This window comes from Macrobrachium rosenbergii, chromosome 3 (assembly GCF_040412425.1).
Source record: "Macrobrachium rosenbergii isolate ZJJX-2024 chromosome 3, ASM4041242v1, whole genome shotgun sequence".
Lineage (NCBI taxonomy): Eukaryota > Metazoa > Arthropoda > Malacostraca > Decapoda > Palaemonidae > Macrobrachium > Macrobrachium rosenbergii.
The window spans coordinates 43,821,009-43,848,323 of NC_089743.1; the positions used below are offsets into that span (position 1 = coordinate 43,821,009).

General features: G+C 40.4%; 1 protein-coding gene across 2 annotated transcripts in view; it reads right to left on the bottom strand.

Annotated features, from left to right (window-relative positions):
* Window positions 1-246: 246 nt before the first annotated feature.
* Window positions 247-27,315, bottom strand: part of LOC136854809 (UDP-glycosyltransferase UGT5-like) — a 44,435-nt gene continuing 17,366 nt past the window's right edge. For both annotated transcript variants that reach the window (XM_067131362.1, XM_067131361.1), the window contains exons 4-8: window positions 15,632-15,862; window positions 14,621-14,785; window positions 12,464-12,686; window positions 11,490-11,709; window positions 247-991 (exon numbers count right to left, since the gene is read on the bottom strand). In XM_067131362.1, coding sequence (XP_066987463.1) covers window positions 700-991; window positions 11,490-11,709; window positions 12,464-12,686; window positions 14,621-14,785; window positions 15,632-15,862 — 1,131 coding nt within the window. In that variant the 3' untranslated portion in view covers window positions 247-699. The remainder of the gene's footprint in view (window positions 992-11,489; window positions 11,710-12,463; window positions 12,687-14,620; window positions 14,786-15,631; window positions 15,863-27,315) is intronic.

The window sequence follows — 27,315 nt, forward strand, 5'->3', positions numbered from 1 at the left end:
AATGTATATATTTGTTTGTGTTGAATATATTAATTCTATATTCATTTTGTGTTTATTGGGTATAAATGTGTTGCTTTTTAATTTTCACAGAACCTGAAGAGGGACAGTTGTCTGAAACCTTAACATAGGATGTGAATAAAGGAGTAAATAGAATGATGAAGTTTGTTTTGACTCTACAATTCCTCATCCGATTAAGGTTTCCCCTATATAAAACTTAGGTTATGAGAAGTCACTTATCGTTAGAGGTTGAGATTTTTCTGCTTTTATTTTAAAAACTTCTAGTATATTGTAAATCTTCCTGATGTGTTCATAACAAAGGTTATTATTTTACATATCTACCATCCTTGAGGAGAACAGTATCGAAGAAGCTGGACTATGTACGGCATAATCTTGAGCCAGCCACAAGGGTCACTTAATTAAATGAACTTAATTCTTTAGCTGCCACCGATAATGTTGATGACATCGGTTTGTAGTTGAGCAGATGTAAAAGAGAATGAAATGAAATGATACAAAGACATGAAACTTTAAGATTTATATATCTGTAGATATTATAGTACTATATCCTATATACTACAGTAGATATAGTGCAATTGTGAATTCCATGCGGCTAACGAACACACGTTCGACTGAGCAGTGTTTTCATCGTATGCATAACCATGTCTTTTACATCCGTACTTAACACAAACCTTCGTCCCTATACTACTGATTCTTCTCTTTAACGTTCTTCGTTTTGCTTTTAGTAAATACCACCCGTAGGATCTTCTTGACCGTCCAGCGGATGACCAGGAGTACCGTGACCACTATCAAGAAGAGGAGCGCCAAAACATCCAGCAGGAGATATTCCACCCAAGAGAGACTGGCTCCGGGCGACCTCAGCCTAGGAGCTCCCTTGTGCCTGACGACGTACTCCGTCCAAAAGACGGCCCTCTCCAGGGGGTGATTCAGCTGGTCTTTCAGGCAACGGGACACTGAAGCTACGGTTTCCGAATACCTGAAGGAAATGAACTGAAAATGAACACCGCGTATACTGTACGGGAGACTGAAGCATGGGTCTACTCAAAACAATAGACCAGTGGAATGCAAATAACAGATTTAAAATACAAATTAATGTAGCACAGGTAAAAGACTGAATGACAAAAAACTTTGACAAAGTCTTTCCGTTTTCAAAGTTAGGAAGGTTTTACTGAACTTGCTATTACTTCAACACTTACAGATTCTAGATAGCTTTTGGTGAGAAAGAAAATACTAGTTTCAGGCAACTTCTATTTAGACATGCGCCTTTTTTAACATAAAACATATAGATTTAATTCGCATACTAACAACGCCAGTGCTTGTGAATATAATTTAAAGTTATCTATCATTTATTTGAGAAATATAGCGGATTCTATATATTATCTGAGATTACATCTGGATCAGCCTTCTATACAGTACGTATATCAATACCTTACACCTAGACATAATGTGTAAGATCCTGCGCAGGCCCCTCCCACTTACTTAAGTAACTTGTTATCATTTGGAAGTAAATTACTAGCAAATTTTAGTAATGACAGAAAAATTGGTAAGCTTGCCATTTAACAATAGGTTTCTAACTTTCTAATTTGACAAGAATTTTAAGAATATTACTTTGAAGCCATAACTAAGATATATTCGGATAAAGAGAAACATATGAATCAAAGATATTGAATGCTATGAAATAGCTGTTGGAAAAGTGCCTTATTCAAATATTATTTAATATAAACTTTATCACAATGAATTTGTATCGTAAATTATCTAGTATTTGTGTTTGGTTTGTGGTCTGATGTACAAAGAATTTCCATGCATAGCAGACTTGAAACGTTTGTTTAATTATTTTTTGTCTTCGTTGTTTTATTGTATTGTTGTACAAATGAGTTTGATCGCTTGTGTGTGTTTGTGGAATTTGTCGTGTGTGTGTGGAATTTGCGCTGTTGTTGGTTGCATGATTGTTGAGTGAAAGATGCTAGGAAGCCATGAACTGGATCCCGTCACAGGCGTTGAGATTGAGAACAGTTCCATGTCTGTCGCTACCAGCCCGCCTGCAAGAGGAATTGTTTTGTGTCGCTGATTGTAAACAGACTGTTTGGGAAAGACTTTGATAGTGTGTCCTGAGAATTTGGAACTATCAACCAACGCAGTGAAGTGAATCTACGGTCAATGTCCAGAACAACTCCGCGGTGAGATATAAGAAAATAGGTCACACTATAATTTTCACAATATAAAATAATAAAACTTTGTCACTGAACACTTTTTGAGGAGATTCACCATATCCGAGATATTAATGATTATCTAATCGGCATCCTCGAAATGTTACTGGAGTTAGTTCGAAAATGAGGTTTTTTACTGTAATGTTTCTCAGAAAGAGTGTAATGTTTCTCAGAAAAACTAGTTCCCCATCGAATGACTTTCGATTTTTGACTTATAAGGTTAGACAAAACCTGTCCCCCAACCCCCTCCATAGCTAATATGGCAAAATTGTGGGTGTTTCCTCATCATAAGAAGTGGCCTAAAACGCTTTAAATATGAAAAATATTACATTTTACTTTTAATTTTGGTACTTTATGCATGCGGAGTTCTTCTGGACATTCACCGAATCTACTGTGTGTGCCTTGGGTCTTAGTTAATTAGCAACATTCTGAACTTATGAGGCTAGCGGGCGGCACTGTTAAGGCTAACGCTTGGATGAATGTTTCTGCCCTTTGTGAGGCTACAGAAGTGAGCTGGGTACGTGGTGTTTGTTTACATGCAATGTAATTCATGTAATATTTGCCGTGATCGTAGCAATTTTATTTTGTCAGAAATGTTGGTCATTATTTCTTACTGTAGGCTTATTTCTTATTGGAATTATTTCGTTCTACGTGTTTGGGCAGAGTGCTGGCCTAGCGCCTGTTGTGATTGCCGATAGCCTATGTGGGGATGCCGTATGTGAGTATAAGTGATTTGTGTGTAAATGAAACAATTTGTTTTATGTGGATTTATTGTTTTTAGCGCTAAGTATGCAGTAAACTGATGTAAGCTGTTTGTTTGCAGCAAATGTCTCTGAAAGTCACTGAAGCTTTATAAGTTGAGAATAAAGAAACTGAGGTAGATCTAAGCCGGCTGTCTGCGGTGAGCTAGACTATGGCAGTTAACGTTTTTCTATAGAACTTTCCCTGCTGAACAAGAATTTAAAGTAATATTTTGGTGACCAAGTGTAATTAAGCTGTAATTTACCTTAGAACTGTAGCCGACGGTAAAAGGGACCTGTTGGGAATCTGGGTTTTGGGTGGGGTAAAACACTTTCAAGAATAGCTAACGGTAAGGGGGACCTGTAGGGAATTCAGGGTTTTGGGTGGGAAAAGGTTTGGGCACCTTATTGTTGTATTTCCTGTTAAAAATGCCATTTGGAACACGAAAAACGAGTGTAAAAAAAAAGGGCGGTAGATCTAAGCCGGCTGTCTGCGGTGAGCTAGCCTATGGCAGTAGACGTTTTACTATAGAACTTTACCTGCTGAACAAGAATTCAAGGTAATATTTTGGCAGCCAAAAGTAATTGAGCTGTAATTTACCCTAGAAATGTAGCCGACGGTAAGAGGGACCTGTTGGGAATCTGGGTTTTGGGTGGGTGAAAACACTTTCGAGAATAGCTAACTGTAAGGGGAACCCATTGGGAATCCGGGGTTCTAGGTGGGGTAAATAACTTGGGAAAAGGTTTGGACACCTTACTGTTGTTTTTCCTGTTACATATGCCATGTGGAACACAAAAAACAAGCGTAAAAAAAAGGCCGAACAAATGGACAGCGGGAGCCGTTCCAAAGGCACTTTTCATGTATGCGTCGATTTACAGGGGAGCTTTCGGTTCACCCAATGCCCCTAACTGAGTGAGTAGTTAGCGGGTGTTTTGGGGGTTGGGCGTACTAAACCAATCACGTTGTAATATTAACTTTTTCTATAGTTGTTTGGTTGCTAATTATGAATTTACCTTTAATTTTTGGCGCTCGAGTGTAATTAACCTGTGAAGTCCATCCAACAAGGGGTTTCCATACGCGATCTTCACAAGACAGAGCATGGGTACGTCTGTTTTGAATGGTTCATATCCCGTCCAGCAAGTGCAATAACTTGTTAACGTATGGGTACCCCTCCCCTGGGCCAGTACTAAACACGGCGAAGGGACATTCCATTTGACCGACAACAAACAGATGCACCGCCAGTATCAGAACCCCTAAAAGTGTAGAAAAAACTAGCTGAAAAGGTAAAAACAGGCGCGGAGCTAATATATAGATTTACATAGTGTTTTTTATATGGAAGCGTTAGTTTTTTGGGTAACTGTCATTTACCACCACGTCTCTATGTAAGGCCTACGTCACTTTACCAACTCATACTTTCTGTGCAGTGCCGTAACCCCATCTTTCCCCTGCTGAACATATGGCTCCCTAGTGGTTATGTAACCCAAGATGGCGGCTTTGTTTACCTGTTAAGTTTCTTCACCCCGGTTGCAAGCAACGAATAGTGTCCAGTTGAGCTAGACTATGGCAATTGACGTTTTCTGCGTTGTTTTGCTTGCTTTACATGAATTTAGGGTAACATTTTGCCGGCAGGCTGCTGCTAAGCTGTAATTTACCCTTGAGCTGTATGCAACCCACACTATAGATGTGCAGTTTTCAAGGGTCAATTACATTTTAGTTACAGCCGACCACCAAAATGTTATTTTAAATTCTTGTTCAGCACATCAATTAACATAGGAAAACGTCAATTGCCATAGGCTAGCTCACCGCAGACAGCCGGCTTAGAATTACCAAAAGGGCAAGTACATGGACAGCAGGAGCTGTTCCAAGGGCACTTTCATGCATTACTAGTACTGCATGCACGGACTTACAGGGGAGCTTTCAGTTCACGCAATGCCTCCAACTGAGAGAGTAGAATTTGGGGGATACATGCAGTCAGTTACATTTATTCCTTTTTCTCAACTGTTTTATGACCATTTCCTATTTGCTGTAGCTTGTGCCTGTAACCTTCTTCTAATACTTTTCCGTTCACAAATATATTGACGTCTCCCCGCAACATGATTTTACCTTCAATAACATACAAAATTACTTTACATTTGTTGGCAGACAACTGAAGCATGTATATGGGGTAGGAGGAGAAGGGTCTTACAGGACATTTCGCTACCACTTTCTCTCAGTGACGTTAACAGAAACCTTTCTTTTTACATGTTTTGTAAGCCCTGTGGCTGGCGTGTGCAGTGAAACATTACCTCTTGCCAGAACACACGAAATTGCAAGATTATTTTAAAAAGCGGATAAAGCGTGTAGCGCCGTTCCGCCACTCCCAACACTGGAAGCAGAAATACACTCTTACCCCCCCCCCACAACTCCATCTTTCCTACCCTGTCCCACACAGTCCACCAGCTAATGTAGGCAGGGTTGTTGGAGGCCAGTGGATTTTTGGCGGTGTCTGCAGGCAGAGCAGAGAGTTTTTCGTGGTGCCAGTTGACGACAGGAGTAGTGCGACTTTGCTTGCCGTTATTAAGGAGTACATTGTACCAGGGACCACTATTGTATCTGATTGCTGGAGAGCTTATGATTGCCTGAAGGACGTAGGCTACATGCGCCCCTTTAAGGTGAGGTTCCTAAACTATCCTTCTTTATTATTAGTTAGTTAGGTCAACTGTGTTTTAGTGTTACTGAGTTATAGTGCTTTTCATGTAGAAGTGTTATTATTTTTTGGGTAACTGTTATTACCGCCATGTCTCTACATAAGTCCCACGTCACTTTACCAACTCGTACCTTCTGTGCAGTACCGTAACCCCATCTTCTCCCTGCTGAACATATGGCTCCCTAATGGTTAAGTAACCCAAGATGGCAGCTTTGTTTACCTGTTAAGTTTCTTCACCCCGGTCACAAGCAACGAATAGTGTCCAGTTGAGCTAGACTGTGGCAATTCACATTTTTCTGTGTTGTTTTGCTTGCTTTACATGAGCTTAGGGTAACATTTTGCCGGTTGGCTGCTGCTAAACTGTAATTTACCCTTGAGCTGTATGCGACCCACTGGTAGACGTGCAGTTTTCAAGGGTCAGTTACATTTTAGTTACAGCCAACTGCCAAAATATTATTTTAAATTCTTGTTCAGCAGGTAAAATAACATAGGAAAACGTCAATTGCCATAGGCTAGCTCACTACGGACAGCCGGCTTAGAATTACCAAACTGAGGCTTGAAGAGAATATTTTAGCTACCCACTAGTCAAGACATAGGCTCCTCCTTGCTGACGATTGCGCTTGTTGATCTGCGGGGTCCTAATAGGTTAAATGCTGGTCCTCCAGAGAGCAGGAGATTTGACAATTCGGTGCAGCTGCTGTGGTCTGCAGCAGCTGCATTCACCGGATTCTACAATTTGATACATACCCTGTTGAGTGGGTGATTTAAAGATGCTCTGTCACTGTGTGCAGTAATTGAACAAATCAAAACATATCTCGGCATACAGTTTGAATATTTGAGACGGTACAACGTACAACATGTCTAAAACAGCAGTTAGAAGTCTGTTGCTATGGCCTTAAATAAAGGGTCAGAGGACATTAAGAGTAGAAAATCAAGAAGCAGTACAGTTTCATTGTGCAGCTGCAGATCTCAGTCACTTGCCGAATAAGAACTCAAACGACAGATGTTTATAAATGCACAGGAAGAAAGGGCCAGAAAAGAAAGAGAAGAGAGGGAAGAAAAGGACAGGCGTGAGAGACAGGAAGAGGAAAGAAAGATATTTGAAGCAAAATTGAAGGTCAAATGTCTAAGGGAAAATGGTTCTGCACATTCAGGGGCTAGCTCTTCAAGCAGCTCAAGACGATTGGAGCTTAGCCTCCCTCACATCTCTTCCCATGAGAAGGTTGAGAAATGGAACACCGCACATGAACCACCAGACATAACAAAGGACGCCAAGGGTTCATCAAAGACTGCAAAAGTTACCAATGCCATTATGTTCGTCAATAGGATGCAAATGGTGTTTACAACTGCCACGACACATCCTATAGTTGCCTGAGCGTTGACTCTGTTTGTTGGAGGCCCTGTGCGTGGTATGGGGTTGTTTACAACCAGACTTTTGGCTGTACCTGAAGTGGGGGAAGGCATGTGCAGCGCCAATTCCCTGAAACCGTCTGCAGCACCCTTCCACAGGGTGCATGCTTCACCACCACCACCTGCAAAGCCTACAGGAGGCTCGAACTCTCAACTTAACGATATTCAAACTATAACAGGACTTACTCAAGTTCTTAGTCAGATACTAGCTGCACAACAACAGTACAACAGAAACCAGCATCTTCCAACAATGGAAATAGAAAAATTCGAGGGTGACTCACTAAGTTTGTGCGATTCAGCAACTCCTTCGCTTGGGCTGTGGAAGCCAACACAGATGATCCACAGAGAAGACTCACCCACTTATACAACCATTTAAAGGGAGAGCCACAAAGACTGATAGAAGGATGCATGACTCTACAGCCTGAAGTTGGTTATCACAAGGCATGGTAGCTGTTGCGACATATCTACGCTCACAAGAAGAAGCCCATCTGAAGAAGCTGTTTGAATGAAAGAAAATTAATGCGGGCAAGGTTGACGATTTACGCAACTTCGGGTTCTGCCTCCACAACGTGCTGTGTACTCTAGGTGAGAATGCAGAATGAAATGAACCTAAACCGTGTTAACAAACTTCCCGGTTACCTGATTACGAAGTGGGCATCCAATATAGTATACGCCCAACCATCATTCAGCATGCTCGTCGAGTTCATCATGCACGCGGCCAAGGTCGCCAAGACCCTCAGTACCATCAGATCATACAACGACATCAAGGTCAAACCTTATAACAACACTCATGGCAAGCCGAAGATGATCCCGGTGCACTCCACTCAGAGGCACAGCTGAGCGTCAAGTGCTGCTGTTGTGGCAAGACAGGACATAAGCAGGATGCCTGTTACCAGTTTCAAAGGAAGAATGTGAGCGACAGGTGGACTACAGTCACCAGAAACAAGCTCTGCTTCTTTAGTTTCCAGCAGAGACACTCGCATCGGCGCTGCAAGAACGACAGTAAATGCTCGCCTTGCGGAGCAAAGTATCATCATTCCTTGCTGCACTGAGAAGTAGGATCTAACATGCCTGCACGGACTACAAGAGTGGCAGCTGGCAGAGCATCTGCGCCCATGTCTAATGTGCCAGCTATGGGGGCGGGGGGGTTGCAGTTACCAGGGGCAGAGCAGCGGCTACAGGAGGCATGGCACCAGCAGCTGGGAGCAGAGCAGGAGCTACAGTAGCCACCACCGTCCTTGCCCTTCTCCATGATCACAAGTCACACTCCTGACGGTCGCGTAATGATGAAAATCCTTCCTGTCGCTGTCAGTAACTTTGTCAAGACCTCTGCCTTCCTCGATGCTGGTGCTGCGTCTTCATAGTGCGGAAACTTCAGGTGTGGCGAGCTCATCAGTCTTCGCCTTGGGGACCTGGAAGACACACGCACCTGTTAATTGAAGAAGTCTACATCACATGAAAGCTAAGTGTGACCACTGAGCACATGATGCCCGTGAATTGGGCCAGGCAATAACCACACCTTCAAGATGTCTACCTTCCAAGACATCTGCCTAGCTACAGGGATGTGGAGCTTATAATCGGATTGAACAGCACCTTGTCTGGCTTCTTCTTGGATCAGCGCGGTGATGAAGAGCACAAGCCTATAGCACACCTAACCAAGCTTGGTTGGATGGACTTCGGGCGTACTGGGACGTCCATGAGTCAGACACCAGCCTTTCCCATGCACCACATGACACTTGTTAACACCAATGACGAGGTGAGCCAGCTCCTTCAAGATCACTTTAACCAGGACTACTGGGAGAGTGAGATTCACTCCCGCATGGAAAATTCTGTAGAAGGCAAAATCTTCATCAACAAGGTCTTGCAGTCGATCCACCAGAAATCCGAAAAATACGTGACAGAGCTACCTCTACAAGACAGATTGAAGCTTTCAAACAACCGTGAAATGGCCGTACAGCATGGTGCGAGTCACAGGAGGAAGTTCAAGAAAGACAGCAAGTAAAGACAGTCTTATGTAGCCGCCATGGAGAAGTATATCAAGAAGGGGTATGCGCAGTCTGTACCAAGCAGCAAGTTGAAGCGTGACGACGGGTGTGTATGGTATAGGCTGCATCTTTCCATGCTCCACCCAACAAAGCTGAAGATTCGAGTGGTCTTCAACCTGAAGGCAAGATACAAAGGCACATCCCTGAACAATAGTCTTCTTCAGGGCCCTGAAATGACCAACACATTAGCCAGAACTCTCCTCTGATTCAAGAACGGCCAACACACTGTCATGGCTGATATAGAGGAAAGAGTCATTGAGGTCATCCGCAGTGCTGATGGAAGTGTGCGCAGCGCCTACCTGAAGACAGAGACCAGGGATTATCTTAGACTCATCTCAAAGATGTGCATTCTTCTCAAGGGTGAACTCAGTGCAAGTGAAATGTAGTGAAGAGTGAATGCCATGTGCTGCCCATAATTGTGCTGCAGGACCTTCTAAGTGATTAAGTGCCTCACTTAATAGGGGCGGTGTAAGATCCTGCGCAGGCCCCTCCCACTTACTCAAGTAATTTGGAAGTAGATCACTAGTAAAATTTAGTAATGATAGAAAAATTGGTAAGTTTGCCATTACTAAGATATATTCGGATGAAGAGAAACATATGAATCAAAGATATTAAATGTAATGAATTAGCTGTTGGAAAAGTGCCTTATTCAAATATTATTTAATATAAACTTTATCACAATGAATTTGTATCATAAATTATCAAGTATTTGTGTTTGGCTTGTGGTCTGATGTACAAAGAATTTCCATGCATAGCAGACTTGAAACTTTTTTTTTTTTTTTTTTTTTTTTTTTGTCATTTTATTGTATTGTTGTACAAATGAGTTTGATCGCTTGTGTGTGATTTGTAGAATTTGTTGTGGGTGTGTATGTGAAATCTGCATTGTTGTTGGTTGCATGATTGTTGAGTGAAAGACGCTAGGAAGCCGTGAACTGGACCCCGTCACGGGTGTTGAGAACAGTTCCATGTCTGTCGCTATCAGCCCGCCTGCAAGAAGGATTGTTTTGTGTTGCTGATTGTAAACAGACCTGTGCTTGGGAAAGACTTTGATAGTGTGTCCTGAGAATTTGGAACTATCAACCAACGCAGTGAAGTGAATCTACAGTGTGTGCCTTGGGTCTTAGTTAATTAGCAACATTCTGAACTTATGAGGCTAGCGGGCGGCACTGTTAAGACTAACGCTTGGATGAATGTTTCTGCCCTTTGTGAGGCTACGGAAGTGAGCTGGGTACGTGGTGTTTGTTTACATGCAATGTAATTCATGTAATATTTGCCGTGATCGTAGCAATTTTATTTTGTCAGAAATGTTAGTCATTATTTCTTATTGTAGGCTTATTTCTTATTGATATTATTTTGTTCTAGGTGTTTGGGCCTGTTGTGATTGCTGATAGCCTATGTGGGATGCCGTATGTGAGTATAAGTGATTTGTGTGTAAATGAAACAATTTGTTTAATGTGGATTTATTGTTTGTAGAGCTAAGTATTTAATAAACTGATGTAAGCTGTTTGTTTGCAGCAAATGGCTCTGAAAGTCACTGAAGCTTTATAAGAAGTTAAGAATAAAGAAACTGAGGCTTGAAGAGTTTAATTTAGCTACCCACTAGTCAAGACATAGGCTCCCTCCTGCTGACGACTGTGCTTGTTGATCTGTGGGATCCTAATAGGTTAAATACTGGTTCCCCAGAGAGCAAGAGATTTGACAGTTCGGTACAGCTGCTGTTGTCTGCATCAGCTGCATCCACCGGATTCTACACTGTATATATAATATATATATATATATATATATATATATATATATATATATATATATATATATATATATATATATATATATATATATATATATATATATATTATGTATATGTATATATATATATATATATATGTATGTATATGTATATATATGTATATGTATATATACATATACATACATATATATATACATACATATACATATATATATATATATATATATATATATATATATTTATATATATATATATATATATAATATTTTATATATATATATATATATATATATATATATATATATATATATATATATATATATATATATATATATATATATATATATATTTATGTATATATATATATATGTATATATATATATATATATGTATATATATATATATATATATGTATATATACACACATATATATATATATATATATATATATATATATATATATGTATGTATGTATGTATGTATATGTATATGTGTGTGTGTGGGTAGGTTGCCCATGAAAAATGCACTAACCCTTTCTGAGTTTGCTTCCTTCAGTTCATTATCAGAGTATCATTTACAGAGTGATAGAAAACTGGTTCTGAATCGCATGAGTATTGAGAGAGAGATAGAGAGGTTACCTCGGGTTATCAATGATTTCCCTGACCAACTCCACAATCTTGTCGACCGTCAGCTCTTCCCAGACGAGCCATAGGCCTAACCCAGCTGACTTGGCCCTGATGGCATTCTTTTCTTGGTCCCCAAAAATTGGGAGGGCCAGGAGGGGTTTGCCGTGGTAGCAGGATTCCTGGAGACTCAATAGACCTCCGTGGGTGATGAACAACTTCACGTTTGGGTGAGCTGTTTTGAAAAAGAGGAAAGAGTACAAGATCAGTGGTCTTGGTTTTTCTTAGGTGCAGTGTCCTACAGAAATGAGTTTGTTTTGGGTGTTTTAACTAAGCTGAGTATACGTATAGCAAGCAAAAATTTTAGAGCTCCATGTTGAGATTGCTACCGGAATCGCCAAAGCAAAGCTAAATCACATCACAGAGCTAAGTCTATCTTTTCATCATTTTTGCGACAAGTAGTGACTTCTTAAGGGAGATGGTCAAATAACAAATGACCTCTTCCCTGCAGAGGTCACTAGTTCGTGATGAAACTGTAAGAAATAAATATTCATATTTATTATATCACTTAATTTACAATTGTGAAACAGTCTCACGACACTGTAAGCTCTTCACATTATCAAACCATAGTGATGACTGACTGATCGATTTATGAAATTTTTGCCGTCAAGCCAAGCAATGTGGCATTTCTGGCTGTTCAGCGCTTAAGCCAGTCAAATGTGGGAGTTGGACTAGTTAAAGAGCAAGATATAGGCCTCTAGAAAATAAAGATGAAGTAAAAGAATTTAAAGGTAGAACTGGGAGAAAACGTGCCGGTTGCAATAAGGAGTAATAGTTAGAGTGGTTGGACACCAAGAAAAAGAAAGGAAGCCAGAATGGAGGTAAAGTAAAAAGGTTAGAACGTATGCCATTTTAGGTGCACTGACATCACTACCCGCCTACAGGGGACCCAAGTAATGGTGAAAGACAGACTAACACCTTCCTAGTACCTAGGATATCCTGCTGGGGGAGCCACTCCTTGATCATGACGTTGTCGGAAACGCCCTTGAGGTCCCTCTCAAACTTCCACAGAATCCTGTGGTTTAATCTCTTAAAGGCTTCGACAAGCATGTCCCTGTACTTCGAGGGCATTGTGTCTCCCCGGGCAATGGAGCCTAGGCTGAAGTAGATGGCTCCTTCCGGTCCTGCCCCATCGAGCCAGGATTTGATGTCCTGTGGATGAATAGACCAATAAGTAAAAAATTATCATTATTCAGAAGATGAACCCTCTTCACATGAAACAAGTCCACAGGGGCCACTGACTAGAAATTCAGGCTTCCAAAGAATAAGCTGTTCATTTGAAAGAAGTAACAGAAGGTCCTGGAAAATACAGAAAGAAAGGATCGGTTATTAGAAAAGGAAAAATACGTTTACGAACTGATAAATAAAAAGATAAAAGCATAAGTAAATTATTAAAGTACAAGGAGAATAATATTGTTTTACGGCAGTAATGCGTTGCATCTTCACTTGAACTGTTGAAGTTCCAAATGCACAACATCCTCAGGGAGGCTGCCACAACCCAATAGTGTGATGCATAAAAGGATCCCTGGAATTGAGAACTTCAACAGCGAGGCTCGTTTACGGCATAAAAGAAGAAGAAATGACAAAGTTCTTACTGAAGAGTTGATGGTGTCAAAACATAAAAAACGGGATAAGTTTACTGTGTCAGATGAAAAAGTATCGCATGTCTTTGTAGGCTAAACTAAAACTAGTTTTTTTTTTATATTTAGCTCAGATAAGGTAATTCATGGAGATACTTTTATGAATTATTGCTAATTTTTTTTTTTTCATTCACAGAGGAGAGGTTTTCAATTAAAAATTAGAAAAAAATAGCTGAAACGTGTATGTGCATGCAGTTTACTTATTTTGGTAAAAAAAAAGTACCTTTTCATACTAGTTCCATTAGAGAAAAACCCCAAGAATAAGTAATAAATGATGTAACTCTTAAGATTTAAAAGCAAAGGATATTAAGATTTAAAAACTCCAGGATTCTAAAGGGCCCCATAGACGATACGACCGGCGGATCAGGTTCCTTTCTACCCCCAGTATCCGTGGTGCCCATAAACGTTCGGATCCACTTCAGTTTGCGAAAACCTGGTAGAGTGAAGAGTGTCAGCTCTGCTCAGTGATGACCCTATAGACTGCGCTCTTGCAGCTGAAATTGGAAAACCCCAGCAAAAAAGAACCTGGATTAAACTATGGTTGAAGAAGACAAATTAATTATCTCATGATTGTTCATTTAGTGAATTGAAACTACCCTGGTGACTGGTGTAATTATCCGAGAATGGACGAGCAGACCGACATGGAATTATTATGTATGGTCTCCTCTCATATAGAAATAAAAAACACACTTGTACGCGACAACCAATATCACTGTACAAGAGGTTGCTGGCCACACTTAGCTTCCGCGCCACTAGTCGTTCTTTGGGGCATATAATCCCAGAGACATGTAAAACAGTTATATATATTGCATCCTTCTCCTGTAATTTTCAAACTAATTTATCATAAGCCTCATTTCACTTTCCTGCGACGTTCAATAAACTCCTCCAAGAACACATCTGCCAATGTAGCTGCCATGTTACCCTTTCAGCGTCTAGTTGAAACTGAAGCAAATCTTGAGATCACGCCATAGACGTGGAGGCTTCCGGCCACCTGAACTAAAACGGAAGCCACGAACCTGGCAACGGCAGGTTGCGAGCAGGTTGGAGAGGCCGATGAACTCCGCCCACTTTTAGTCGGAGGAGAACACCATAGACAGTGAGGTTTAATTATGGTTCAGACGACTGGATCCGGCGATCGTAACGTCTATTGGGCCTTTAAGATTTTGAAGATTCCAAAATTCTCAAATCCCAGCAATCTAAAATTATGAGATTTATACATATAGTATTCAATAATTCAAAAATTCTAAAACTTACAATTTTAGAATTCTGTGGTTCTCAAATTCACAGTTCCAGAATTCCATGATTCAAAAACTTTATAAGCTATTGAATTTAAAAACTAAAACTCTAGTATTCCATAGTTCTGCAGTACAAAACCCTTGACGTACAGAACTCAAAACTTTAGGATCCTATCATTTTAAGACTTGTAACTCTGAATATTATCTTCACCTCTGGCAAGGGCTTAGCCGGTCGGCAGTGCAAGCCCCCAACCTCAATCTGTGACGGCAGGAGGGGAACAGGCATGTCCATCGAGAAGTGAGAATTCAGAAGCGTGAGACTCTGGTTCCTTTCGATGTCCAGAAGCGGAGGAAGATCAGGGAGCTGGGCTGAGAGCTTTTGAGGGAATAAAGATAGGAATATGAGTTTTAATTGACGGACTTCTGAAGGTATGCGACTGTTTCCATATCAGGTTGGTCGACAAAATTAAGACGTAACCAGTTATAAATAAATGAAACGGAAAATTACGAAGTTTCAGTTCCAACGAATTGTTTTTGTCAACCTCTCTCAGAGGGTGTTAGGCTGATGTTAGTCTTTTTGGGGACAAGAGAATACGGAAAAGAAACAAATGAGGTTCAGTCGACTGACTTCTAAACATTCGAAAGAATTTACATTTTTAATCAACATAATTAGGACGTACACTGTTATAAATGAATTAAGCAGAGAAAAACAAGGGTTTCGCTCCCTACGAAATGCTTCTAATCAGCCAAGTCTCAGAATATGTCAAGTTGGTGTTAGTCTTCATGAAATATGGCGACTGATGTGTAAAACACTGTAAAAAATATATGAAGAATTGTATGCTCACAGAATGTAAATGTTAATGTAAATTACTGTTTTGAGGAAATAAATTAAGCATACAAATAGTAGTTAATAGTACTTTAGATACAGTGGGATAAAGAGAGATATTAATTAAAGAAATATATCTTGCAAATTTTGTCATGGCGACAAAAGACCATCTAGAAAGCATACACACATACATACATATACATATGTATGTATACATATGGGATAGGCCTAGAAACCCAGTCTTAAAATCATGCTGAAAAACGAACGACTACCAATATTTGAAGTCAACCTTTCCAAGACGGAAATGCATACACATACTTGCATGTATGCATGCGTATATGTACGTTTGTATGCCTGCTTACAAGGCAGTTTGCCCCGCCACACTAGTTTACATACCTCTTTTTGTACGGAAGGTACAATCTGCCATAGTCGCCAATAGATGGCTGGAAAGATGTGCAAGAAAATGTTTTGAAGGCGCTTGAAGACAGTGTCCAAGCTCATTGGCTGGAAGAAATTGGGCACATAAGCTGGGTTGAGGACGTTGCCCAGGACGGCACTTTGCCTGTAGTCCATGCCTGGCATGGCAATGGTCATGAAGGGCAGCTCGTGGGCGAAGGGATACGCTACCTGGAATTCAGTTAACAAGAGGACATTCCATCAAACCAAGATTCAGGAACCGGGGGGGGGGGTTATATCTCTGTGAGAGCCTTTATTGAACACTGATTTAATAATGGTAAAACATTCTTACCAAGGCTTATTAGGCTAGCCCTAGGAGAGCTGTTAATCAGCTCAGAGGTCTGGTTAAACTAAGGTATACTTGTTAGGTTCACAGATAAAAGACAAAATAATGGCAAAAATAGGTCTTCATATTACTCTCACAGCCAGAAATGTTCATCCTATGGAAAATGAGTAACAATTATTTTTAGGACTACAGGTATAGCAAAGTCCACTGTGCTTTGCAGCTAAGCCCCACCCACTGATTACGTCATGACCATTCCCTGAAGCTGATTAGTTGGCAATGGTTTCGAGAAGTTGGTTAATCTGTGATTCTTTTCATATTCATTTATTTTGCAATGGTTGTTTTACCGGACTAAAATACGTTCTTCTGATTATCAAAAGGAAACGTTACATTATCCCCTGAAATAAAATCTTAATACACATCTCCATAATGGTAAAAAGCAGGAAAATATGAATGAAGTCAGGAGTGTTCCGCGATGAAGCAATGTTGTGTTTCGTAAATGAGGTTCAACTGAATACAAAGGTGACACAGGGAATGTCTGTGTTCGAATCGGTGCACTTGAATTCTGGACAATAACATTTACCGTCTGATATTGTCTATCGTGTTCAACATTCTAAATTTAACTCAAAGATTTTCTCAGAGCTATGCAGACTGGTATTTCATATTGATTTCAGGAAATTTTACTACATTTTAATAGTCATAATATCGATTTCATTGCAAACATTTACACCAAGGATTTGGAGGGATGACAAGCAGTGACTACTCAACAAAACCAGAATATGCTTATGTTTAATTTAAAGTTACAGTATGATAGGCTATACGAGTCTTATTGGATATAATTTGCTGAGAATTTTCTGAAGGACGATATCTCCTTTCGAAATAACAGGACCATAAAAAATGAATAGACCTATAATGTCCTATGTCTTTATGACGTTTGGATTATAGGCCTATCTTATATTCAGCCGTTTTATTGTGGTCCATGTTGTGGTTATTCTTGTTGTTGTTGTTGCTGCTGTTACGGTGCTTGTAGTGTCTTCGAAAAATTTTCATATGGTAACCCAACATTGCAGAATAAACTTAGACTTATTCATAAAATACTAGTGTAAAGAATTATCTGCCTGCTATTGTTAATTGAAATTTAGTCATTTGTTTTAATTAAAAGTAATCGAGATCTTTATGAATATAATCTATATTAGAATATTCTCCTAACAACAGAGAGAGAGAGAAAGAAAATTACTGACTCTTATGTCTCATTTTGTCCAACAGGGTACTCTGTAAGAATGCCCATAAAAGCAAATGAATCATGGGCTACTCGGAGGCTGATTTGGATCATCTCATACATAACTTTTTCAGCCACCATTTATTTTTTTTTGTTATTTCGTTAAGTATCTTATGATGCCTTCCTACCATAGCCTTCATTTTCATCGAAATGCTACAGCAGCCTTATATTTACTCATCACAGTAATATAATTTGTTATCCCTTTTGTAAATATATTTTCAATATAGTTCAATGAGAGCAGTCTGATAATTGTGTGTAAGGCTGAGACAGTCCTATGATTGATCTGTGTGCCATCAGCTACGTGCCCACTATTTGTGGTCTAAGTGGCGCTACAATTGCCTATGAGCATCGAAGCATGTATGTGTATGTGCACTTGCTTATACGTGTACATTCCACTTTATGCATATACATTATACATCGTAGAGTTGAGACTGCTGTATTAATTAAAAGCTACTCTATTTCCAACAGATACGGGTAGAAAACTATTTGCCATAAGAAATTGACATATAGGCCCTTGCCCTGTCATTGTCTCAGAATATAAGAAATTGACGTGTAGGCCCATGTCCTGTCATTGTCTCAGAATATAAGAAATTGACGTAAAGGCCCATGCCCTGTCATTGTCTCACAATATAAGAAATTGATGTGTGGGCCCATGCCCTGTCATTGTCTCAGAATATAAGAAATTGACGTATAGGCCCATGTCCTGTCATTGTCTCAGAATATAAGAAGTTGACGTGTAGGCCCATGCCCTGTTATTGTCTCAGAATATAAGAAATTGACATGTAGGCCCATGTCCTGTCATTGTCTCAGAATATAAGAAGTTGACGTGTAGGCCCATGCCCTGCCATTGTCTCAGAATATAAGAAACTGAAGTGTAAGGCCATTCCCTGTCACTGTCTCAGAATATAAGAAATTGACATGTAGTCTCATGGCCTGTCACTGTCTCAGAATATAAGAAATTGACATATAGCCTCATGCCCTGTTACTGTCTCCGAATATAAGAAATTGACGTGCAGGACCATGTCCTGTCATGGTCTCAGAATATAAGAAACTTAAGTGTAGGCATTGTCCTGTCATTGGCTCAGAATATAAGAAATTGACATGAAGGCACATGCCCTGCCTCTGTCTCAGAATATAAGAAATTGACGTGTAGGCCCATGTCCTGTCATTGTCTCAGAATATAAGAAATGGAAGCATAGCCCCATGTCCTGTCACTGTTTCAGAATATAAGAAATTGACGTGAGGCCCATTCCCTGTCATTGTCTTAGAATATAAGAAATTGACGTGAGGCCCATGGCCTGTCATTGTCTCAGAATATAAGAAATTGACGTGAGGCCCATGCCCTGTCATTGTCTCAGAATATAAGAAATTGACGTGAGGCCCATGCCCTGTCATTGTCTCAGAATATAAGAAATTGACGTGAGGCCCATTCCCTGTCATTGTCTTAGAATATAAGAAATTGATGTGAGGCCCATGCCCTGTCATTGTCTCAGAATATAAGAAATTGACGTAAGGCCCATGCCCTGTCATTGTCTCAGAATATAAGAAATTGACGTGAGGCCCATTCCCTGTCATTGTCTTAGAATATAAGAAATTGACGTGAGGCCCATGCCCTGTCATTGTCTCAGAATATAAGAAATTGACGTGAGGCCCATGCCCTGTCATTGTCTCAGAATATAAGAAATTGACATGAGGCCCATGCCCTGTCATTGTCTCAGAATATAAGAAATTGATGAGAGGCCCATACCCTGTCATTGTCTCAGAATATAAGAAATTGACATGAGGCCCATGCCCAGTCATTGTCTCAGAATATAAGAAATTGATGACAGGCCCATACCCTGTCATTGTCTCAGAATATAAGAAATTGATGTTTAGGGCCATGCCCAGTCATTGTCTCAGAATATAAGAAATTAACGTGTAGGCCGATGCCCTGTCATTGTCTTAGAATATAAGAAATTAACGTGTAGGCCCTTGCCCAGTCATTGTCTCAGAATATAAGAAAATTGACGAGGCCCACGCCCACAATTGTCTCAGAATATAGGAAATTGGCGTGAGGCCTGTGCCCTGTCATTGTCTCAGAATATAAGAAATTGACGTGAGGCCCATGCCCAGTCATTGTCTCAGAATATAAGAAATTGACCTGAGGCCCATACCCTGTCATTGTCTTAGAATATAAGTAATTAATGTGTAGGCCCATGCCATGTCATTGTCCTAGAATATAAGAAATTGACGTGAGGCCCATGCCCTGTCATTGTATCAGAATATAAGAAATTGAAGTGTAGGCCCATGCCCAGTCATTGCCTCAGAATGTAAGAAATTGACGTGAGGCCCATGCCCTGTCATTGTCTCAGAATATAAGAAATTAAAGTGTAGGCCCATGCCCTGTTATTGTCTCAGATTATAAGAAATTGACGTGTAGGCCCATGCCCTGTCATTGTCTCAGAATATAAGAAATTGAAGTGTAGGCCCATGCCCCGTCATTGTCTCAGAATATAAGAAATTAAAGTGTAGGCCCATGCCCTGTCATTGTCTCAGAATATAAGAAATTAAAGTGTAGGCCCATGCCCTGTCATTGTCTCAGAATATAAGAAATTGAAGTGTAGGCCCATGCCCTGTCATTGTCTCAGAATATAAGAAATTAAAGTGTAGGCCCATGCCCTGTCATTGTCTCAGAATATAAGAAATTAAAGTGTCCCATGCCCAGTCATTGTCTCAGAATATAAGAAATTAAAGTGTAGGCCCATGCCAAGTCATTGTCTCAGAATATAAGAAATTAAAGTGTAGGCCCATGCCCTGTCATTGTCTCAGAATATAAGAAATTAAAGTGTAGGCCATGCCCTGTCATTGTCTCAGAATATAAGAAATTAAAGTGTGATTGTCTCAGAATACAAGAAATTGACATGTAGGACCGTGCCCTGTCACTGTCTCAGAATATAAGTAACTGATTATAGGCCCATGCCCAGTCATTGTCTCAGAATGTAAGAAATTGAAGTGTAGGCCCATGCCTTGTCATTGTCTCAGAATATAAGAAATTGAAGTGTAGGCACATGCCCTGTCACTGTCTCAGAATACAAGAAATTGGCATGTAGGCCCATGCCCTGTCATTGTCTCAGAATATAAGAAACTGACGTATAGGCCCATGCCCAGTCATTGTCTCAGAATGAATAAGAAATTGAAGTGTAGGCCCATGGCCTGTCACTGTCTCAGAATATAAGAAACTGTCCCATGCCCTGTCATTGTCTCAGAAAATAAGAAATTGACGTTTAGGCCCATGACCTGTCACTGTCTCAGAATATAAGAAACTGACGTATAGGCCCATGCCCAGTCATTGTCTCAGAATGTAAGAAATTGAAGTGTAGCCCATGCCCTGTCATTGTCTCAGAATATAAGAAATTGAAGTGTAGGTCCATGCCCTGTCACTGTCTCAGAATATAAGAAACTGACATATAGGCCCATGACCTGTCATTGTCTCAGAATATAAGAAATTGACGTGCAGTCCCATGCCCTGTCATTGTCTTAAAGTATACAAATTGAAGTGTAGGCCCATGCCCTGTCATTGTCTGAGAAATATAAGAAATTGTCGTATGTAGGCCCATGGCCTGTCACTGTCTCAGAATATAAGAAATTGACCCCATGTCCTGTCATTGTCTCAGAATATAAGAAATTGACGTGTAGTCCATGGCCTGTCACTGTCTCAGAATATAAGAAATTGACGTGTAGGCGCATGCCCTGTCATTGTCTTAGAATATAAGAAATAGACGTTTAAGCCCATGCCCTGTCATTGTATCAGAATATAAGACATTGTAGTCCCATGCACTGTCAATGAGAATATAAGAAATTGACGTGTAGGCCTATGCCCTGTCATTGTCTCAGAATATAAGAAACTGATGTGAGGCCCATGCCCTGTCATTGCCTCAGAATATAAGAAATTGACGTGAACCTGCCCTGTCATTGCCTCAAAATATAAGAAATTGACGTGAGGCCCATGCCCAGTCATTGCCTTAGAATATAAGAAATTGACATGTAGGCTCATACCTTGTCATTCCCTCAGAAGATAAGAAATTGAGGTGAGGCCCATGCCCTATCATTGCCTTAGAATATAAGAAATTGACGTGTAGGCCCTGCCCTGTCATTGTCTCAGAATATAAGAAATTGACGTGAGGCCCATGCCCTGTCATTATCTCAGAATATAAGAAATTGAAGTGTAGGCCCATGCCCTGTCATTGCCTTAGAATATAAGTAATTGGCCCATGCCCTGTCAGTCTTATAATATAAGAAATTGACGTGAAGCCCATGGCCTCTCCTGTCATTGTTTCAGAATATAAGTAATTGACGTGTAGACCCATGTCCTGTCATTGTCTCAGAATATAAGAAATTGACGTGAGGCCCATGCCTTGTCATTGTCTCAGAATATAAGAAATTGACGTGAGGCCCATGCCCTGTCATTGTCTCAGAATATAAGAAATTGACATGAGGCCCATGCCCTGTCATTGTCTCAGAATATAAGAAATTGACATGAGGCCCATGCCCAGTCATTGTCTCAGAATATAAGAAATTGATGAGAGGCCCATACCCTGTCATTGTCTCAGAATATAAGAAATTGATGTTTAGGGCCATGCCCAGTCATTGTCTCAGAATATAAGAAATTAACGTGTAGGCCCATGCCCTGTCATTGTCTTAGAATATAAGAAATTAACGTGTAGGCCCTTGCCCTTTCATTGTCTCAGAATATAAGAAATTGACGTGAGGCCCACGCCCAGTAATTGTCTCAGAATATAGGAAATTGACGTGAGGCCTGTGCCCTGTCATTGTCTCAGAATATAAGAAATTGACGTGAGGCCCATGCCCAGTCATTGTCTCAGAATATAAGAAATTGACCTGAGGCCCATACCCTGTCATTGTCTTAGAATATAAGTAATTAATGTGTAGGCCCATGCCATGTCATTGTCCTAGAATATAAGAAATTGACGTGAGGCCCATGCCCTGTCATTGTATCAGAATATAAGAAATTGAAGTGTAGTCCCATGCCCAGTCATTGCCTCAGAATGTAAGAAATTGACGTGAGGCCCATGCCCTGTCATTGTCTCAGAATATAAGAAATTAAAGTGTAGGCCTATGCCCTGTTATTGTCTCAGATTATAAGAAATTGACGTGTAGGCCCATGCCCTGTCATTGTCTCAAAATATAAGAAATTGAAGTGTAGGCCCATGCCCTGTCATTGTCTCAGAATATAAGAAATTAAAGTGTAGGCCCATGCCCTGTCATTGTCTCAGAATATAAGAAATTAAAGTGTAGGCCCATGCCCTGTCATTGTCTCAGAATATAAGAAATTGAAGTGTAGGCCCATGCCCTGTCATTGTCTCAGAATATAAGAAATTAAAGTGTAGGCCCATGCCCTGTCATTGTCTCAGAATATAAGAAATTAAAGTGTAGGCCCATGCCCAGTCATTGTCTCAGAATATAAGAAATTAAAGTGTAGGCCCATGCCGTCATTGTCTCAGAATATAAGAAATTAAAGTGTAGGCCCATGCCCTGTCATTGTCTCAGAATATAAGAAATTAAAGTGAAGGCCCATGCCCTGTCATTGTCTCAGAATATAAGAAATTAAAGTGTAGGCCCATGCCCTGTCATTGTCTCAGAATACAAGAAATTGACATGTAGGACCATGCCCTGTCACTGTCTCAGAATATAAGTAACTGATGTATAGGCCCATGCCCAGTCATTGTCTCAGAATGTAAGAAATTGAAGTGTAGGCCCATGCCTTGTCATTGTCTCAGAATATAAGAAATTGAAGTGTAGGCCCATGCCCTGTCACTGTCTCAGAATACAAGAAATTGACATGTAGGCCCATGCCCTGTCATTGTCAGAATATAAGTAACTGACAGAACCCAGTCATTGTCTCAGAATGTAAGAAATTGATGTAGGCCCATGGCCTGTCACTGTCTCAGAATATAAGAAACTGACGTATAGGCCCATGCCCTGTCATTGTCTCAGAAAATAAGAAATTGACGTTTAGGCCCATGACCTGTCATTGTCTCAGAATATAAGAAACTGACGTACAGGCCCATGCCCAGTCATTGTCTCAGAATGTAAGAAATTGAAGTGTAGTCCATGCCCTGTCATTGTCTCAGAATATAAGAAATTGAAGTGTAGGTCCATGCCCTGTCACTGTCTCAGAATATAAGAAACTGACATGGCCCATGACCTGTCATTGTCTCAGAATATAAGAAATTGACGTGCAGTCCCATGCCCTGTCATTGTCTTAAAGTATACAAAATTGAAGTGTAGGCCCATGCCCTGTCATTGTCTGAGAATATAAGAAATTGTCGTTATGGCCTGTCACTGTCTCAGAATATAAGAAATTGACGTGTAGTCCATGTCCTGTCATTGTCTCAGAATATAAGAAATTGACGTGTAGTCCCATGGCCTGTCACTGTCTCAGAATATAAGAAATTGACGTGTAGGCGCATGCCCTGTCATTGTCTTAGAATATAAGAAATAGACGTTTAAGCCCATGCCCTGTCATTGTATCAGAATATAAGACATTGACGTGTAGTCCCATGCACTGTCAATGTCTTAGAATATAAGAAATTGACGTGTAGGCCTATGCCCTGTCATTGTCTCAGAATATAAGAAACTGATGTGAGGCCCATGCCCTGTCATTGCCTCAGAATATAAGAAATTGACGTGAACCCATGCCCTGTCATTGCCTCAAAATATAAGAAATTGACGTGAGGCCCATGCCCAGTCATTGCCTTAGAATATAAGAAATTGACATGTAGGCTCATACCTTGTCATTCCCTCAGAAGATAAGAAATTGAGGTGAGGCCCATGCCCTATCATTGCCTTAGAATATAAGAAATTGACGTGTAGGCCCCTGCCCTGTCATTGTCTCAGAATATAAGAAATTGACGTGAGGCCCATGCCCTGTCATTATCTCAGAATATAAGAAATTGAAGTGTAGGCCCATGCCCTGTCATTGCCTTAGAATATAAGTAATTGACGTGTAGGCCCATGCCCTGTCATTGTCTTAGAATATAAGAAATTGACGTGAAGCCCATGGCCTCTCCTGTCATTGTTTCAGAATATAAGTAATTGACGTGTAGACCCATGTCCTGTCATTGTCTTAGAATATAAGAAATTGACGTGAGGCTCATGCCCTGTCATTATCTCAGAATATAAGAAATTGATGTGTAGGCCCATGCCCTGTCATTGCCTTAGAATATAAGTAATTGACGTCATGCCCTGTCATTGTCTTATAATATAAGAAATTGACGTGAAGCCCATGGCCTCCCTGTCATTGTTTCAGAATATAAGTAATTGACGTGTAGACCCATGTCCTGTCATTGTCTCAGAATATAAGAAATTGACGTGAGGCCCATGCCTTGTCATTGTCTCAGAATATAAGAAATTGACGTGAGGCCCATGCCCTGTCATTGTCTCAGAATATAAGAAATTGACATGAGGCCCATGCCCTGTCATTGTCTCAGAATATAAGAAATTGACATGAGGCCCACGCCCAGTCATTGTCTCAGAATATAAGAAATTGATGAGAGGCCCATACCCTGTCATTGTCTCAGAATATAAGAAATTGATGTGTAGGGCCATGCCCAGTCATTGTCTCAGAATATAAGAAATTAACGTGTAGGCCCATGCCCTGTCATTGTCTTAGAATATAAGAAATTAACGTGTAGGCCCTTGCCCAGTCATTGTCTCAGAATATAAGAAATTGACGTGAGGCCCACGCCCAGTAATTGTCTCAGAATATAGGAAATTGACGTGAGGCCTGTGCCCTGTCATTGTCTCAGAATATAAGAAATTGACGTGAGGCCCATGCCCAGTCATTGTCTCAGAATATAAGAAATTGACCTAAGGCCCATACCCTGTCATTGTCTTAGAATATAAGTAATTAATGTTAGGCCCATGCCATGTCATTGTCTAGAATATAAGAAATTGACGTGAGGCCCATGCCCTGTCATTGTATCAGAATATAAGAAATTGAAGTGTAGGCCCATGCCCAGTCATTGCCTCAGAATGTAAGAAATTGACGTGAGGCCCATGCCCTGTCATTGTCTCAGAATATAAGAAATTAAAGTGTAGGCCCATGCCCTGTTATTGTCTCAGATTATAAGAAATTGACGTGTAGGCCCATGCCCTGTCATTGTCTCAAAATATAAGAAATTGAAGTGTAGGCCCATGCCCCGTCATTGTCTCAGAATATAAGAAATTAAAGTGTAGGCCCATGCCCTGTCATTGTCTCAGAATATAAGAAATTAAAGTGTAGGCCCATGCCCTGTCATTGTCTCAGAATATAAGAAATTGAAGTGTAGGCCCATGCCCTGTCATTGTCTCAGAATATAAGAAATTAAAGTGTAGGCCCATGCCCTGTCATTGTCTCAGAATATAAGAAATTAAAGTGTAGGCCCATGCCCAGTCATTGTCTCAGAATATAAGAAATTAAAGTGTAGGCCCATGCCCTGTCATTGTCTCAGAATATAAGAAATTAAAGTGTAGGCCCATGCCCTGTCATTGTCTCAGAATATAAGAAATTAAAGTGAAGGCCCATGCCCTGTCATTGTCTCAGAATATAAGAAATTAAAGTGTAGGCCCATGCCCTGTCATTGTCTCAGAATACAAGAAATTGACATGTAGGACCATGCCCTGTCACTGTCTCAGAATATAAGTAACTGATGTATAGGCCCATGCCCAGTCATTGTCTCAGAATGTAAGAAATTGAAGTGTAGGCCCATGCCTTGTCATTGTCTCAGAATATAAGAAATTGAAGTGTAGGCCCATGCCCTGTCACTGTCTCAGAATACAAGAAATTGACATGTAGGCCCATGCCCTGTCATTGTCTCAGAATATAAGTAACTGACGTATAGGCCCATGCCCAGTCATTGTCTCAGAATGTAAGAAATTGAAGTGTAGGCCCATGGCCTGTCACTGTCTCAGAATATAAGAAACTGACGTATAGGCCCATGCCCTGTCATTGTCTCAGAAAATAAGAAATTGACGTTTAGGCCCATGACCTGTCATTGTCTCAGAATATAAGAAACTGACGTATAGGCCCATGCCCAGTCATTGTCTCAGAATGTAAGAAATTGAAGTGTAGCCCATGCCCTGTCATTGTCTCAGAATATAAGAAATTGAAGTGTAGGTCCATGCCCTGTCACTGTCTCAGAATATAAGAAACTGACATATAGGCCCATGACCTGTCATTGTCTCAGAATATAAGAAATTGACGTGCAGTCCCATGCCCTGTCATTGTCTTAAAGTATACAAAATTGAAGTGTAGGCCCATGCCCTGTCATTGTCTGAGAATATAAGAAATTGTCGTGTAGGCCCATGGCCTGTCACTGTCTCAGAATATAAGAAATTGACGTGTAGTCCCATGTCCTGTCATTGTCTCAGAATATAAGAAATTGACGTGTAGTCCCATGGCCTGTCACTGTCTCAGAATATAAGAAATTGACGTGTAGGCGCATGCCCTGTCATTGTCTTAGAATATAAGAAATAGACGTTTAAGCCCATGCCCTGTCATTGTATCAGAATATAAGACATTGACAAATGTCTTAGAATATAAGAAATTGACGTGAGGCCTATGCCCTGTCATTGTCTCAGAATATAAGAAACTGATGTGAGGCCCATGCCCTGTCATTGCCTCAGAATATAAGAAATTGACGTGAACCCATGCCCTGTCATTGCCTCAAAATATAAGAAATTGACGTGAGGCCCATGCCCAGTCATTGCCTTAGAATATAAGAAATTGACATGTAGGCTCATACCTTGTCATTCCCTCAGAAGATAAGAAATTGAGGTGAGGCCCATGCCCTATCATTGCCTTAGAATATAAGAAATTGACGTGTAGGCCCCTGCCCTGTCATTGTCTCAGAATATAAGAAATTGACGTGAGGCCCATGCCCTGTCATTATCTCAGAATATAAGAAATTGAAGTGTATGCCCTGTCATTGCCTTAGAATATAAGTAATTGACGTGTAGGCCCATGCCCTGTCATTGTCTTAGAATATAAGAAATTGACAAGCCCATGGCCTCCCCTGTCAT